The sequence below is a fragment of the Mauremys reevesii genome, linkage group 7, assembly GCF_016161935.1.
Source record: "Mauremys reevesii isolate NIE-2019 linkage group 7, ASM1616193v1, whole genome shotgun sequence".
NCBI lineage: Eukaryota > Metazoa > Chordata > Testudines > Geoemydidae > Mauremys > Mauremys reevesii.
Genome location: NC_052629.1, coordinates 81,640,393 through 81,652,480, shown reverse-complemented (window position 1 = coordinate 81,652,480; position 12,088 = coordinate 81,640,393). Strand labels below are relative to the sequence as shown.

At 49.3% G+C, this 12,088-nt stretch overlaps 1 protein-coding gene and 1 long non-coding RNA gene across 3 annotated transcripts in view; one reads left to right on the top strand and one right to left on the bottom strand.

Annotated features, from left to right (window-relative positions):
* TWF2 (twinfilin actin binding protein 2) overlaps positions 1-12,088 on the bottom strand; it is a 74,110-nt gene that overhangs the window by 40,386 nt on the left and 21,636 nt on the right. For both annotated transcript variants that reach the window (XM_039547172.1, XM_039547173.1), the window contains exon 2: positions 7,897-7,974. In XM_039547172.1, the coding sequence (XP_039403106.1) occupies positions 7,897-7,974 (78 nt within the window). The remainder of the gene's footprint in view (positions 1-7,896; positions 7,975-12,088) is intronic.
* On the top strand, positions 9,289-11,686 carry LOC120409321. Its single transcript, XR_005601252.1, has 2 exons — positions 9,289-9,344; positions 11,099-11,686. It is a non-coding gene; the product is annotated as an uncharacterized LOC120409321 (long non-coding RNA).

Below are 12,088 nucleotides of genomic sequence, written 5' to 3'. Positions count from 1 at the left end.
CAGATCTCAAGTAGGCTGGAAGATCTGCTTCTTTTCTCCCTGGACAACGTTCTGCCAGGCCTAGCATGAATGGGCAAGGAAGCAAGGAACCTCCATGAGCAGGAACTGAAAGGTAGCTTGAATTTCTGTCAAGGTCACAGGCTTGTCTGATCTCAAAGCTAATTGGGTTTTGCGGTTGATGTATCTATTCTAAAAAGAAACAGGAGACTGACCCCAGTCATTTCAAACCTAGCAGGACTGCCTCTATTGTGCTGGCTTCCTCCTAGTTTTCCTACTGTTAGTGTGCGCTGAGTTCTGTGTTCAACGACCACTAACAGTCATGACTGTGCCAAGTGGTGCTTCAAGAGACAAGTAAAAGAGAAACTTTGCTTCCTTAAAAAAAATGCAAGGATTTGCCCTGGGGGAGAGGAGGTTTCTCCCTTTGCCTACTGCCTTCCCCACCACTTGCTTCCCTCCCCCTAACCCTCACTTCTCAACTTCACATGCTCCCCACTGCTTCATACACAAGCTCATCCCCAGATTTCCTTCCCTAGTCCTGCTTCCTTGGGCTTGTCATTTTGCTACGGCTGGTCTCTAGTGACAAGGATTCGGTTATTTTGGCCAACCAGTTCTGCAGTGACGGCTCTTAAAATACATCACAAGTGACTGTTCAAATGGAGCAGTGCAACATTCGGAAAGATTTCAACTTCCAACAGATCGGGCTCTGGGGAATGATAAAACTTTGATCAGGAAGCACTGCAATGGAGCTAGAAGGCGGATGGAACAAGAACAGGAGTCAAGTATCAGAGGGGTAGCTGTGTTAGTCTGGATCTGTAAAAGCAGCAAAGAGTCCTGTGGCACCTTATAGACTAACAGACGTATTGGAGCATGAGCTTTCGTGGGTGAATACCCACTTCGTCAGATGCATGTCCGACGAAGTGGGTATTCACTCACCCACAACAGCTAATGCTCCAATACGTCTGTTAGTCTATAAGGTGCCACAGGACTCTTTGCTGCAAGAACAGGAGAGGCAGCTGGGATAGAATTGAACTGTGCCAGGCTTAAAGCCCAGGGTCTGTGGAGATGTGAGAAATAATAAATAAAGATGCCTCCCCAACCACCCCCAACTACTGCATGACTCAACTGGGGAGAGGTTTGCACAGGCTAAGCATTTTTCAGAAAGCCTAATCCATTACACAGCATGCTATTTACATTTGGGAGAGTGCTTTGCTTCCTGACCCCTTTTAGATTTGCTCACCGAATAGCCATCAGCAGGCTGCTTCACTTTTAATTACCTTAAAAGGCAGGCGGTCCACAGCTTCGGTCTTCTGCATACCGAGCTGAGCGGCTGTTCTGCAGTGATGTCTGCAGGAGGACGGACAGACCTCAGAACAGTGGCAGGAGAACACTATAAAGCAGGGGTCGGCAACCTTTCAGAAGTGCTGTGCCGAGTCTTCATTTATTCACTCTAATTTAAGGTTTCATGTGCCAGTAAAACATTTTAACGTTTTTAGGTCTCTTTCTACAAGTCTATAATATATAACTAAACTATTGGTGTATGTAAAGTAAATAAGGTTTTTAAAATGTTTAAGAAGCTTCATTTAAAATTAAATTAAAATGAAGAGCCCCCCGGACTGGTAGCCAGGACCCAAGCAATGTGAGTGCCACTGAAAATCAGCTCATGCCACAGGTTGCCTACCCCTGCTATAAAGAGAAGTCATTAGTCTCATGACAGCCTCTGGAGCCATCCTGCCTGGTGTTCCAAGCAAAGTCCCAGGACGCAGGGACGCCCAAACTCTAGTCCTGGATCTGACACAGACGTTGGGCAAATCACAACCTCTCTGCCTCAGACTCCCCATTTCCGAAAAAGCACAGAATTGTCCAAGAAGCAGGGAGTGGAGAGCTCTTTGAGGCATTACTAGTGTTACTCAATACTGCTGTGTTCAGAGCTACTGTGGTCAGTGGCTAACTTAAACCTACCTTCTGCACAGGGTGCTGGGCACTCCTTGAAGATGAGAAGTGCCAGCTAAATACTAAGTATTATTATACCCCGAACAGGACAGCCGGTGTCAGGGTAAGACTTTGGTAGAAATTCAAACTCTGCCTAACACCTAGAAGCAATACAAGCAGAACCCATAGTGCATGATACAAAAATGCTTTGCAATAAAATTAACTTTCATAAAGTTAGCATCTTCCATCTAGCCCAGTGGTTCTCAATCCACAGGCCACTTGAGGCCTAATCAGCGCACAGCTGTGGCCCATGGGACATCCTCGGGGCCATACAGATAGCATATATATCAGGGGTCTCAAACTCAAATGACCATGAGGGCTAGTTCATTGGCCCGAGGGCCGCATCACTGACAAACTCCCACTTGCTGCCCCCGGCCCTGCCCCCCTTCCACCTCTTCCATGAGGCCCCACCTCTTCCCTGCCCCCATTCCAACCCCTTCCCTGAAGTCCCCACCCCAACTCCGCCCCCTCCCTGCCCCCAGAGGGTGCATGAGAAGTGTGGCGGGGTTCAGGGCAGGGAGTTGAACTGCAGCAGGAGGTTGGGGTGAAGACAGGGGGCTCAGGGTGCAGGGGGTGTGTGGGATGCAGCAGGGGGCTCAGGGCACAGGGTTGGGGTGCAGGGAGGGGGCTCAGGGCAGGGGGTTGAGGTGCAGGAGGGCTGCCTGCCCCGGCCCGGCAGCAGCGCACACCAGGGCCAGGGCAGGCTGCCGGCCTGAGAAGTAGCTGGAACCATGTCCCTGCGGCCTCTGGGGGAGCGGGGGATGCAGGGCTCTGCGTGCTGCTTGCTGCGCCTCCAGGTACCTCCCCCGAAGCTCCCATTTGGCCGCGGTTCCCCGTTCCCGGCCAATGGGAGCTGACGGGGGACGGTGCCTGGAAGCTAGGGCAACACACAGATGGAGCGCTCTGCTTCTCCCACCTCCCCCCTCCCCGGGATGTGATGCCAGCTGCTTCAGGGAGCGGCGCGGGGCTCGAGGGGGGCAATTCTGCAGCTGCAGTTTGCCCACCCCTGGCCTGGAGGTGGGCCAGGGGGGCGGGCGTGGGCCACTTGGTGGGCCGCAGGAAATAGCCCCATGGGCCACATGCTGCCTGTGGGCCACGTGTTTGAGACCCCTGATATATATTGTGTGGATGTGGCCCACATAACAGAGAGAGCTGCATATGTGGCCCGCAATAGTAAATAGGTTGAGAATCACTAATCTAACCCACAGAATAGCAAACATGATATGACAGCCAACCCCAAGTTCAAAGAGACAACGAGTGGTAAGTTCTAACTTTGCAGCACAAAGCGCCTTGCTGGGGAATAGCATCGACAGCTGCCCAGCCTCAGGGTCGGCTAGGTAGAGAGGGGGACGGTGGACACAGGCAGGCAGGCAGGGTCAGCCTGGCACCATATCAATCCATTTCTCTGCTAACGTGTCCATTAAATTTCAGGCCATTTTAGCAATGCCAGCCTATGACAGAATAGCTGAACGTGCCTGCTTTCATTACTCATTTGCCGAGCTTGCTAACCAAATATGAATGGAGCATAAATATTTTTAAATAAGCGTCACTGCACTAGATGTGCTCAGGACAGCAATGGGTTGGTTTTCTAATATGCTCCTTTCTCCCTAATCTGGTAACTCAGATGCCATTCCTGATGCAGACACACTTGAAATGGTATTGCAACCAAAGATGGAATGCCCCATCCTCAGCCTCCTCCCTTCCCCATTCCCCTATGCCAACTCCCATTTAGGCCCCCAACTCTCCTCTCAAATCCACACAATAGATCTCGATCCTCCTATTCTGCTCTCCCTACATATGCAGAACAGGAAAGCAGAATACTAGAATACGGCCTCCAGTTATCTCGTAGGTATCACTTTCAAAAAGGGGAAATCTTGAACGAAGACTACCCTAGTTATCCTAGGCCTCCAGCACTCTAGCACCTCACCATTTAATTTCTTATCCTAAAGAGTCTCCTGTGAGGCAGCGTAGTGCTGCTAGCCCCATTATGCCCGTTCCCCACATGGACAGACAGAGGAAGTGCTTTGCCGTAAGGTCAGACAAGGAGTCAGTGGCAGAGCAGCAATTCAATCTAGGTCTTCCACGACCCAGGGAAGCATCTCAACCACGAGCTCCTCCTCATTGCAGGAGCTCCCCCTTTCTGACTCCTTATGAGAATTGAAGAGGCTATCCTCAGCCCAAGAGTCAAACCCAGTATCAGAGCACTGGCTCACTAGAAGGACTCAATTGGCAGCAATCATACCTTCATCAGTGGGTCTTGCTGCTTTGTGCATGATAGATAGAGCCAACTGCTATTATCCCTCAACTCAACAACTCCTAGTAAACTGGTTAAATAGATCTCTCCATTTCCTGTGACCATCCTGCTCAGACACGGTCAGGCATTTCTGATGGGTAAAAAGCCATTTGCCAATTTTCTCCGCTGTACTACAAGAGCTACACACAATTTAAGGACTGATGATGATTCCAGGTTAGCTGCTAGCAATTCTACACAATCTCTGTTGATCAGATGCTAAGTCCCATGGTCTACACCTATTCCCCTCTCTACTGTCAGGAGCTTGGGCTATACACAGTCCCCCACAAAAATCATTCTCGGAAGATTCACACAGGAAAACCAGAACTCCTGCCCTGCAGATAAGGGGAGCTCACAGTTAAATCCTCCCATGCAGTTCCCCATGGGGTCCTCAAGTTCTACAGCAACACATCATGCAGATAAAGATATCCCATTCAGTCTCTGCAGTGATGACATGAGTACAGCTCTCATAAGTGGTGACGAATGTATCCTCACTGAGATCACCAGTTGCAAATAATACAACACTGAATCAGCTGCACTGAGGGGAAAGAGTGGGCACCCTGCTTATGCATAAACCTTACTGAATTTATCTTACCAAGAGCCCCGTGAGCCAGGCAAGGGTTATCCCCTGATACAGAGGAGGAAATTGCAGTGCAGAGAGATTAAGAGCTTTATTTTCAAAGATGCCGAGAACACTCAGCTCTGAAGGGGTGGGCGATCAGAACTTCTGAAAATCAGGCCCCAGGTGACTCTGCCCAAGGTCACAGTGAGTCAGTGACAGAGCTGGGAACAGAACTTGGAACGCCTGACTTCCAACCCATGGTTTAGTCACAAGACCGTCCTTGTGGTTCCCAACGTTCAGCCTCTACCTGGAAAATCCCTGGGTATTGCAACACACCAGGGCACATGGAAGCAGGCAGAATCTGCTCAACGTTACCAGCATGACTTGCACTAGTTCCTCACCCAGCATGGAAAGAATACAAAACTAACACCGAGCACAGAGAGAGACTGACTCCCATATGAGAGGTTGAAGGGGACAATGGAACATCCTGGTATATCTGGGTATGATAATCTTAGCAAGAGAAAGCAAAACAGCTGATTGGTCATAAATTCATTACTCCTCCTGCTCCATGGGTAGCAATAACTAGTCAGTTTCCTATTATGCACTCCGGGTCAAACTCTGTGCAGCACCTCCGCCAGGTACCCCAGCGAAGGCCTCAGCACACAGGTGGGGGTGCAGAGGTGGCTTTATGGGTCTTAGGGTCTGATGTGGGGGGGGAAAGTAGCCCCTTGTGCGAGTGAGTACACCCTAGCTGCTCTAACTTACGCAGCGCAACTCATATAGCACCAAGAGCTATGTGCCTGCTCTCTCCTGACCCCTGAACATCCCCTTATGCTGAGGTCTGCACAGAGGACAGCATAGGGCTGTTTTTAGTGGCCCTCTGCAGTGTGCACACCACAGGAGCCAGGAGCTCCTTTTCAGCCCCTCTATACAGATCGAGAAGTATGTAGGAGCTGGTGAGGCGAGGCACAGAATCGGTCTCTAACATTTACCCCCACAAATTCATTGAGAGCTACAGTGCAGATTTCATGCATTTCCACATGCCCTGGCAGTACTGCAGAGAACACACCCTTGCGATGCTGAGGGATCGAGCATACAGAGCACTGGCCAGAAAAGAACACGGATACAGTGCACACTGCTGTATTCTATTACAGGATAAACAGACATCATCTTTCGCCAGCTGATTTTGAAGTCTCCACCTGATGGAGCCAAAGACAAGCCTGCCCGTCACCCCAAAGAGAAACATGCCCTGAACCCTGCTGCCCTAGCAAGAAGCTAATGGACTGGCACGGATTAACGTCTGCAGTGCAGGTTTTACAATGGTCAGCTAATCAGTAATGCAGCCTGTTCTGGGACATATTGCAGTTAGGGCTATGGAAAACCTACCAAAAAGATTCTGTAGTAAGTTAGCAGGCAAATCAATGCCTTGTTCCATTTATTTATTTCATAAATATGAGCTACCGAAAGTTACCTTTTGATATCTCAAAACCAAAACATGCCACAGATTGATTTGCTCCACTCAATTTTAACCCAAAATAGAAAGAACAGAAACTGGAAAAAATTCTAAAGGACAAGAAACCAGGGATGTGAAAGCCATAGAACAACTGCGACCAGAAGAAACGCAGTCTAGGATCTGGTCCGAGTGAACACCTTCACTTCCTCTCTCTACATCTGGGGCCAGCTCCCGAGCAGCTGTAAGTCGCAGTCCTCCACTGACTAAGTGAAGCTGAGCCCATTTACACTAGCAGAGGATCTGGCTCCGGCATTTTGCTCACCCTATCCAATGCTGCTGTCAGGTAATGGAAAGAGAAAGCAGCCATTTGGCTGACTCAGCCCTGGCCCACGCTACAAACTATGTATAAAGACGCCGCTCAGGGGTATGGACAAGGCAGTTATACCAACCAAACTCCAGCATAGATAGCGCTATGTCGGGAGGGCTTCTCCCATCAACTGAGCTGCCGCCTCTCGGGAAGCTCTCCCTTCAGCACAGCGCGACAGCAGCACAGCTGCACCGCTAAGTGTAAACAAGCCCTCAGGGATGTTGCTCTTCTGAGGTTATGTCTACACTACAGCTTATGTTGGCATAACTTCTGTCTCGGGGGGGTGGGAGGGAATAAATCACCCCCAAGTGACATAAGTTGCACTGACGTAAGCACCAGTGTGGACAGCGCTATGTTGGCAGGAGAGCTCCTCCGGTTGACATAGCTACTGCCACTGGCGGGGGGCTGGAGTAGTTAAGCCGACGGGAGCGCTCTCTCCCAGTGGCTTAGAACGGCTACATTCGAGAGCTTACAGCAGCGCTGCTGCATTGATGCAGGTCCGCTGCTGTAAGCTCTCTAGAGACTAAAGGCACAGCTACACTAAAGAGACTGCTGAGGAAAAGCTCAAGCACCAGAATAAGGAACAAACTCCCAGACTGGGAACAATCCTACACCCACTCACTGCCTCACTGAAAAAGGCTACGCTAACGGTCCAAAGCACTGCCATTTACAAGTATTACTGCAGCATCTGGGGCAGTTATCCTGCTCTTGTATGTTTCTATAGCACCCATCACCCAGTGGGGGTCTCCTTCCTGTAGGATTCTTTCAAGGGCAGCTGGCAAAAGCCCCAAGGAAGCAGAACAGTCTACTCCAGCAAAGCCATATTGTCAGGACGCAGCTGCAACATCTAAGAGACCTGACAGAGAACAGCAAACCAGATACCAGCACTGCATCAGGCCAGACTGACTGTGAACCCCTTACTGCCACTGCGAAGCGGTTACTGGCTGCCTGCACAAGTGACTGCTCCCCAATGGAAACAAGTGGGTCCCATAGAGATACCACTGAAGAAAATAAAAGGCATCAGAATTCTGCTCTTTTAAAATGTCAGCTGTGTTCACTCCGCACCCGGCAGTCTATTCTGAGCAGCTGCATTCCAGGAGCCCCTAGCAGGATTTTCCATCAGCAGCAGCACGGTCTTCTCCGTTATAGCAGGATCGGCCACAGCCATGGAGAAAAGACGCTGACAAGGGAGGGAAACAAGGTAGCGCAAAGAAATGGAATTCAATAGAACTTACCATCCTCAATGACGACTTTGATGAGACGGATCGAGCCATTCCGGGCCTTGGCAAAAAAGTCCTTTAACTCTGTGGTGGCTAAAAGAACCAGAAACATCGTGATCAGACTTAGTAGACAAACCAAATGTTATTCTGCTCTTCAAACCAAGTAAGGGGGAGGTGGGAGGGGACAAAAACTAAAAAAACTAAATGGGAGAGTGTAAAAAAATCCCTGATGGTAAAAATGGACAGAATAAAAACAAAGCAGCTGATTTCACTTGCTGTGTGACCTACACTGTGGAGGATACGAAGTCCTGTCTCTCAGAGGTTTCAGAGTTAAATACTGGCTGGGAGCACATGTGATCCAGAGAACTTGATACTTGGACTGGGTGAACATAATCACCCAAATTTAGATGATAGTTTGGCTGGGGCAGGGAGGGCAGGCTCCAGTGTCAGTTTAAGTGTGCAGCGTATCCCAGTTTGCACGTGGGGCAGGGGAGGAGGGCGGCTGGAAGGTGTGATGATGGGCAGAGGCAGCTCTGTTGTGTTCAGACACTTGCCTTGGTTACGTTTTGCTTTGGATGCTGTATGCCAGAGCGTGTGACCTCCAGCAGGAAGGCTGCATAACACAGAAGCTGCCAGAATGTTACAGGAATCGGAACTGTAGCCACTTTGAATTTCACTCTCTGCTTGTCCCAATGTGACCCCTCAAGGATGAGCTGTGATAAACTTTGGGAATTGAGGACTCAGATTCTGCAGAACGGAGACCTGTTTGTGTGTTAGGCTTTCCCCCAGGGCCTGAGCAGCTTTGGTTATAAAAGAATAACGAAGGCCAGTTTGGCCTAATCAATTGGTAGCAGGTTTAAAACAAACACAAGAAAGTATTTTTTTCATGCAACGCACTGTCAACCTCTGGAACTCCTTTCCAGAGGGTTTTGTGAAGGCCAATACTATAACAGGGTTCAAAAGGGAGCTAGATAGATTCATGGAAGATAGGTCCATCAATGGCTATTAGCCAGGATGGGCAAGAATTGTGTCCCTAGCCTCTGTTTGCCAGAAGCTGGGACTGGGTGACGGGGCATGGATTACTTGATGAATTCCTAGGATGCCTTCCCTTCCTCCCACCAACCAAGGTTACAGGTGACTGTGGATACTGTGATAGACCCAGGCCAGTTGGGTACAGCAGAATAGCAGAAGGCAGATATACTGGCCACTGGATTAACAGTTTTCTGTTCACTGACTGACCAGAGCAGGGGCTGCTCCAGGCTAATGAGAACACCTGACTCTAACCTGCAAAGAGTCAGGTGAGGCCATTAAGTTAATGTGACCACCTGACCCTAATTAAGGCCCTGCTGGTACTATAAAAAGGGCTCACTCTAGTCAAGCAGAGGGGAGCCAGAGGAGAGGAAGTGTGGCTGAAGGGCTGGTTAATGAAGACACCCCGAAACTATCGTTAATGGAGCCCTAAGGTAAGGGTGAAGAAGGAGAGCTGTGGGGAAGTGGCCCAGGGAAACGTAGCAACTCTGGCAGTGAAAGGTTGGCTGCCAACAGCTACCACCATTAGGGTCCCTGGGCTGGAACCTGGAGTAGAGGGTGGGCCCAGGTTCCCCCCCAACCCACCACTATAGGAATATCTCCTGGGAGGGGAAGTCAGGCCCCTGTCAGGACAGGAGGCTAAACTGTTCTGAAATGAGCTCCCAGGGACAACAGAGACTGTGGGAGTTCTCTCACCAACCTCCTTGCTGGCCTATGATGAAAAGGGCTCAGTAGACTGTAACCCTGGCCCTAGAGAGAGAAGGGCTACGTGGAGGGTCACAGTGAGCCACTGAGGCTAAGCATAAACCGCCTAGAAGCGCAGGATCCAAGGAAGCAAGGTCAGAGCTCTGCCACAACACTTATCAAGTTAGAATCAAAATCCTAGGGATGCTAGCAGACAACCCCAGTCGTTCATCCCAGAGGATCCTCTAGCACTTTATATGCTCTCAAACATACAAAGGAATTGCTCCACCCCAGGCCTCTCTGAGAGGACGCCACCTGAACTCACCAGCTGTTTAACAGCATCCAGCAACATTTGTAACAGCAGCTTAGGGCAAGAAGTGGAGAAGAGTCCCAGACCAGTAATGACCAGAACTAGTATTTAAGCTAGGAATCTGGGGCTGGCATCCCTATTCTTGCTTGATATCTTAAAAATGAGCAATCAGAGCTTTAGTTACATCTAACCTGCAAGAAAGCATTTCCAGCAGACAGCACCCCAGCCTACCTCCAACACAAGGGTTTTCTGCTGGCCTTTGAAATGCTACATGTTGGTTTCTAGGTAAAGAAGCCACCATAAATATTCAGAGAGGGGAAAGACTTGAGTTAGAAAAGGAAGTGTACCATACAGCAGTAACCTGGCCAGTATCACATCACTACTGCATGTGGCCGGTCATCCCTAGTGCACAGAGGGAACCTGGCTGCTCGGTGGAGTGGTAAGACATGCCAGATGGGTAGCTGGGATCAAAGGGTACCTCAATACTGCAAAACACACCACAAACCAGGGCAGTGAGTCTCTAAGCCTGAGTCAACTGACTCAGGCTCAGACTACAGAGCTAAAAACAGCAGTGTAGACATTCCCGCTGGGGCTGCAGCCTGGGCTGAGACACACCCACCCACGGCCCTACACCGGGTTCCAGAGCCCAGGCTCCAGCCCCAGCAGAAACATCTACACTGCTATTTTTATCCCCATAGCACAAATCCAAGTCAGTTGACCCGGCCCAGACTTGCTGCTGTGGTGTGTTTCTGTGTTGGGTTTTTTTTGGCGCAGTGTAGGCATGTTCTAAGGAGCTTAATGAAGTATTAATACAAGCCTAGAGTTTGCAATTTTACTGAGGACAGATTGACAAGAGGGCCAGGGAATACCACCAACTCTGACTGCCCATTATATTTACATATAGAAATGTAACAACGTCCTAAAGCCTGCAGCCGAATGGAGCATTAGACTGGATCAATGGGATTTTTAATACATAATGTCAATGGACAGTCACGGTTACAGGCTGCCTTTCCCAGCCCGTTCAGTTTGATTGGAGGAGGATGAAAGAAGAGGTTACTTTAAGTTCAAATATTGACTCTTCTGGACTTCTGTTCCAGATGAGGTTTCATTTGTCACCAATCACAGGAAGTGCCTACAAGGCTTACTTGTCTGCATTAGAGACTGACCACTCTGCTTTACTCTGCTCTCTTACAGCCCAGGGTCAGAACTGCAAAGGCAGCTTCCCTTGAACTCCACAGAGTTAACCTCAGAGGCACTTATTAAACCTGAGCGACATGCAAACTGGATGTCTGCAAAGTCTGGCCCAACACCAACAGTGTTTCTAGGCTTTTTTGAGGGTGCCGTGTCTCAGAGATGGGACCAAACGGAAAGAGGGATATTTTGGACAAGAGTGGGAGGTGAAAGGAAAGGCCACTACTGTTCCAAGCATCAGGTCTTTCTAAGCACCATCTGGTCTTCCCCGGCTTAATCTTTCACTAAACATGCCAGCCAGATGGTCACAAGCCCAGATCTGTATTTTATAGCACAGGTCCAGACTGCTTGATTACGATGTGGAGCACATGCTCTTTCCCTACATGCTTCCAGGGACAAGGAACTCTCTCAAATGAAGTCTTCAAACCACTGGGAATCGGCAGCAACAACAATGGTTGTTTCCTCTCTCAGGGACATGCAAAGATCTCTGGAGCTCACCTTTCAGCCAAGTGCCTATGGTATCTCCACCAATATTGGGAAGGGCCTTTAATTTCTTCCTCCCACCCCTCTTCACTGAAGATGCACCTCTCATGTTAGTTATGGGGTATATCACAGTCCTTGCAATGGACAACCCTTTCAAGCAGCCCAGTTAGTGTCTATATTACTCAAGTGCATCCTGTTTGGTGATTTGGATGCTGTGCACAAACACATTTCTAAGCATTTCCTTGGTAGTCAGCCTAGAACACATCAGTGCTGTAAGTGTCAATTATATGATTCTTCACCAGTCAGCTGTGCTGGTAAATCTCCATTTTGTTCCTCATGAGCCACCTCAATATCAACACTTAGATTTGTCAAGACCAAATTTTCCCCTCCCCTCCCTGGGTCACACTGCAAGTGCTCATTACAAACCTCCTTGCCAAAGATAGATTTTAATCAGACTTTGTAACAAAGGGACTTGTTACAAAGAGGTGGCCAACAAATGCTTCAATATCC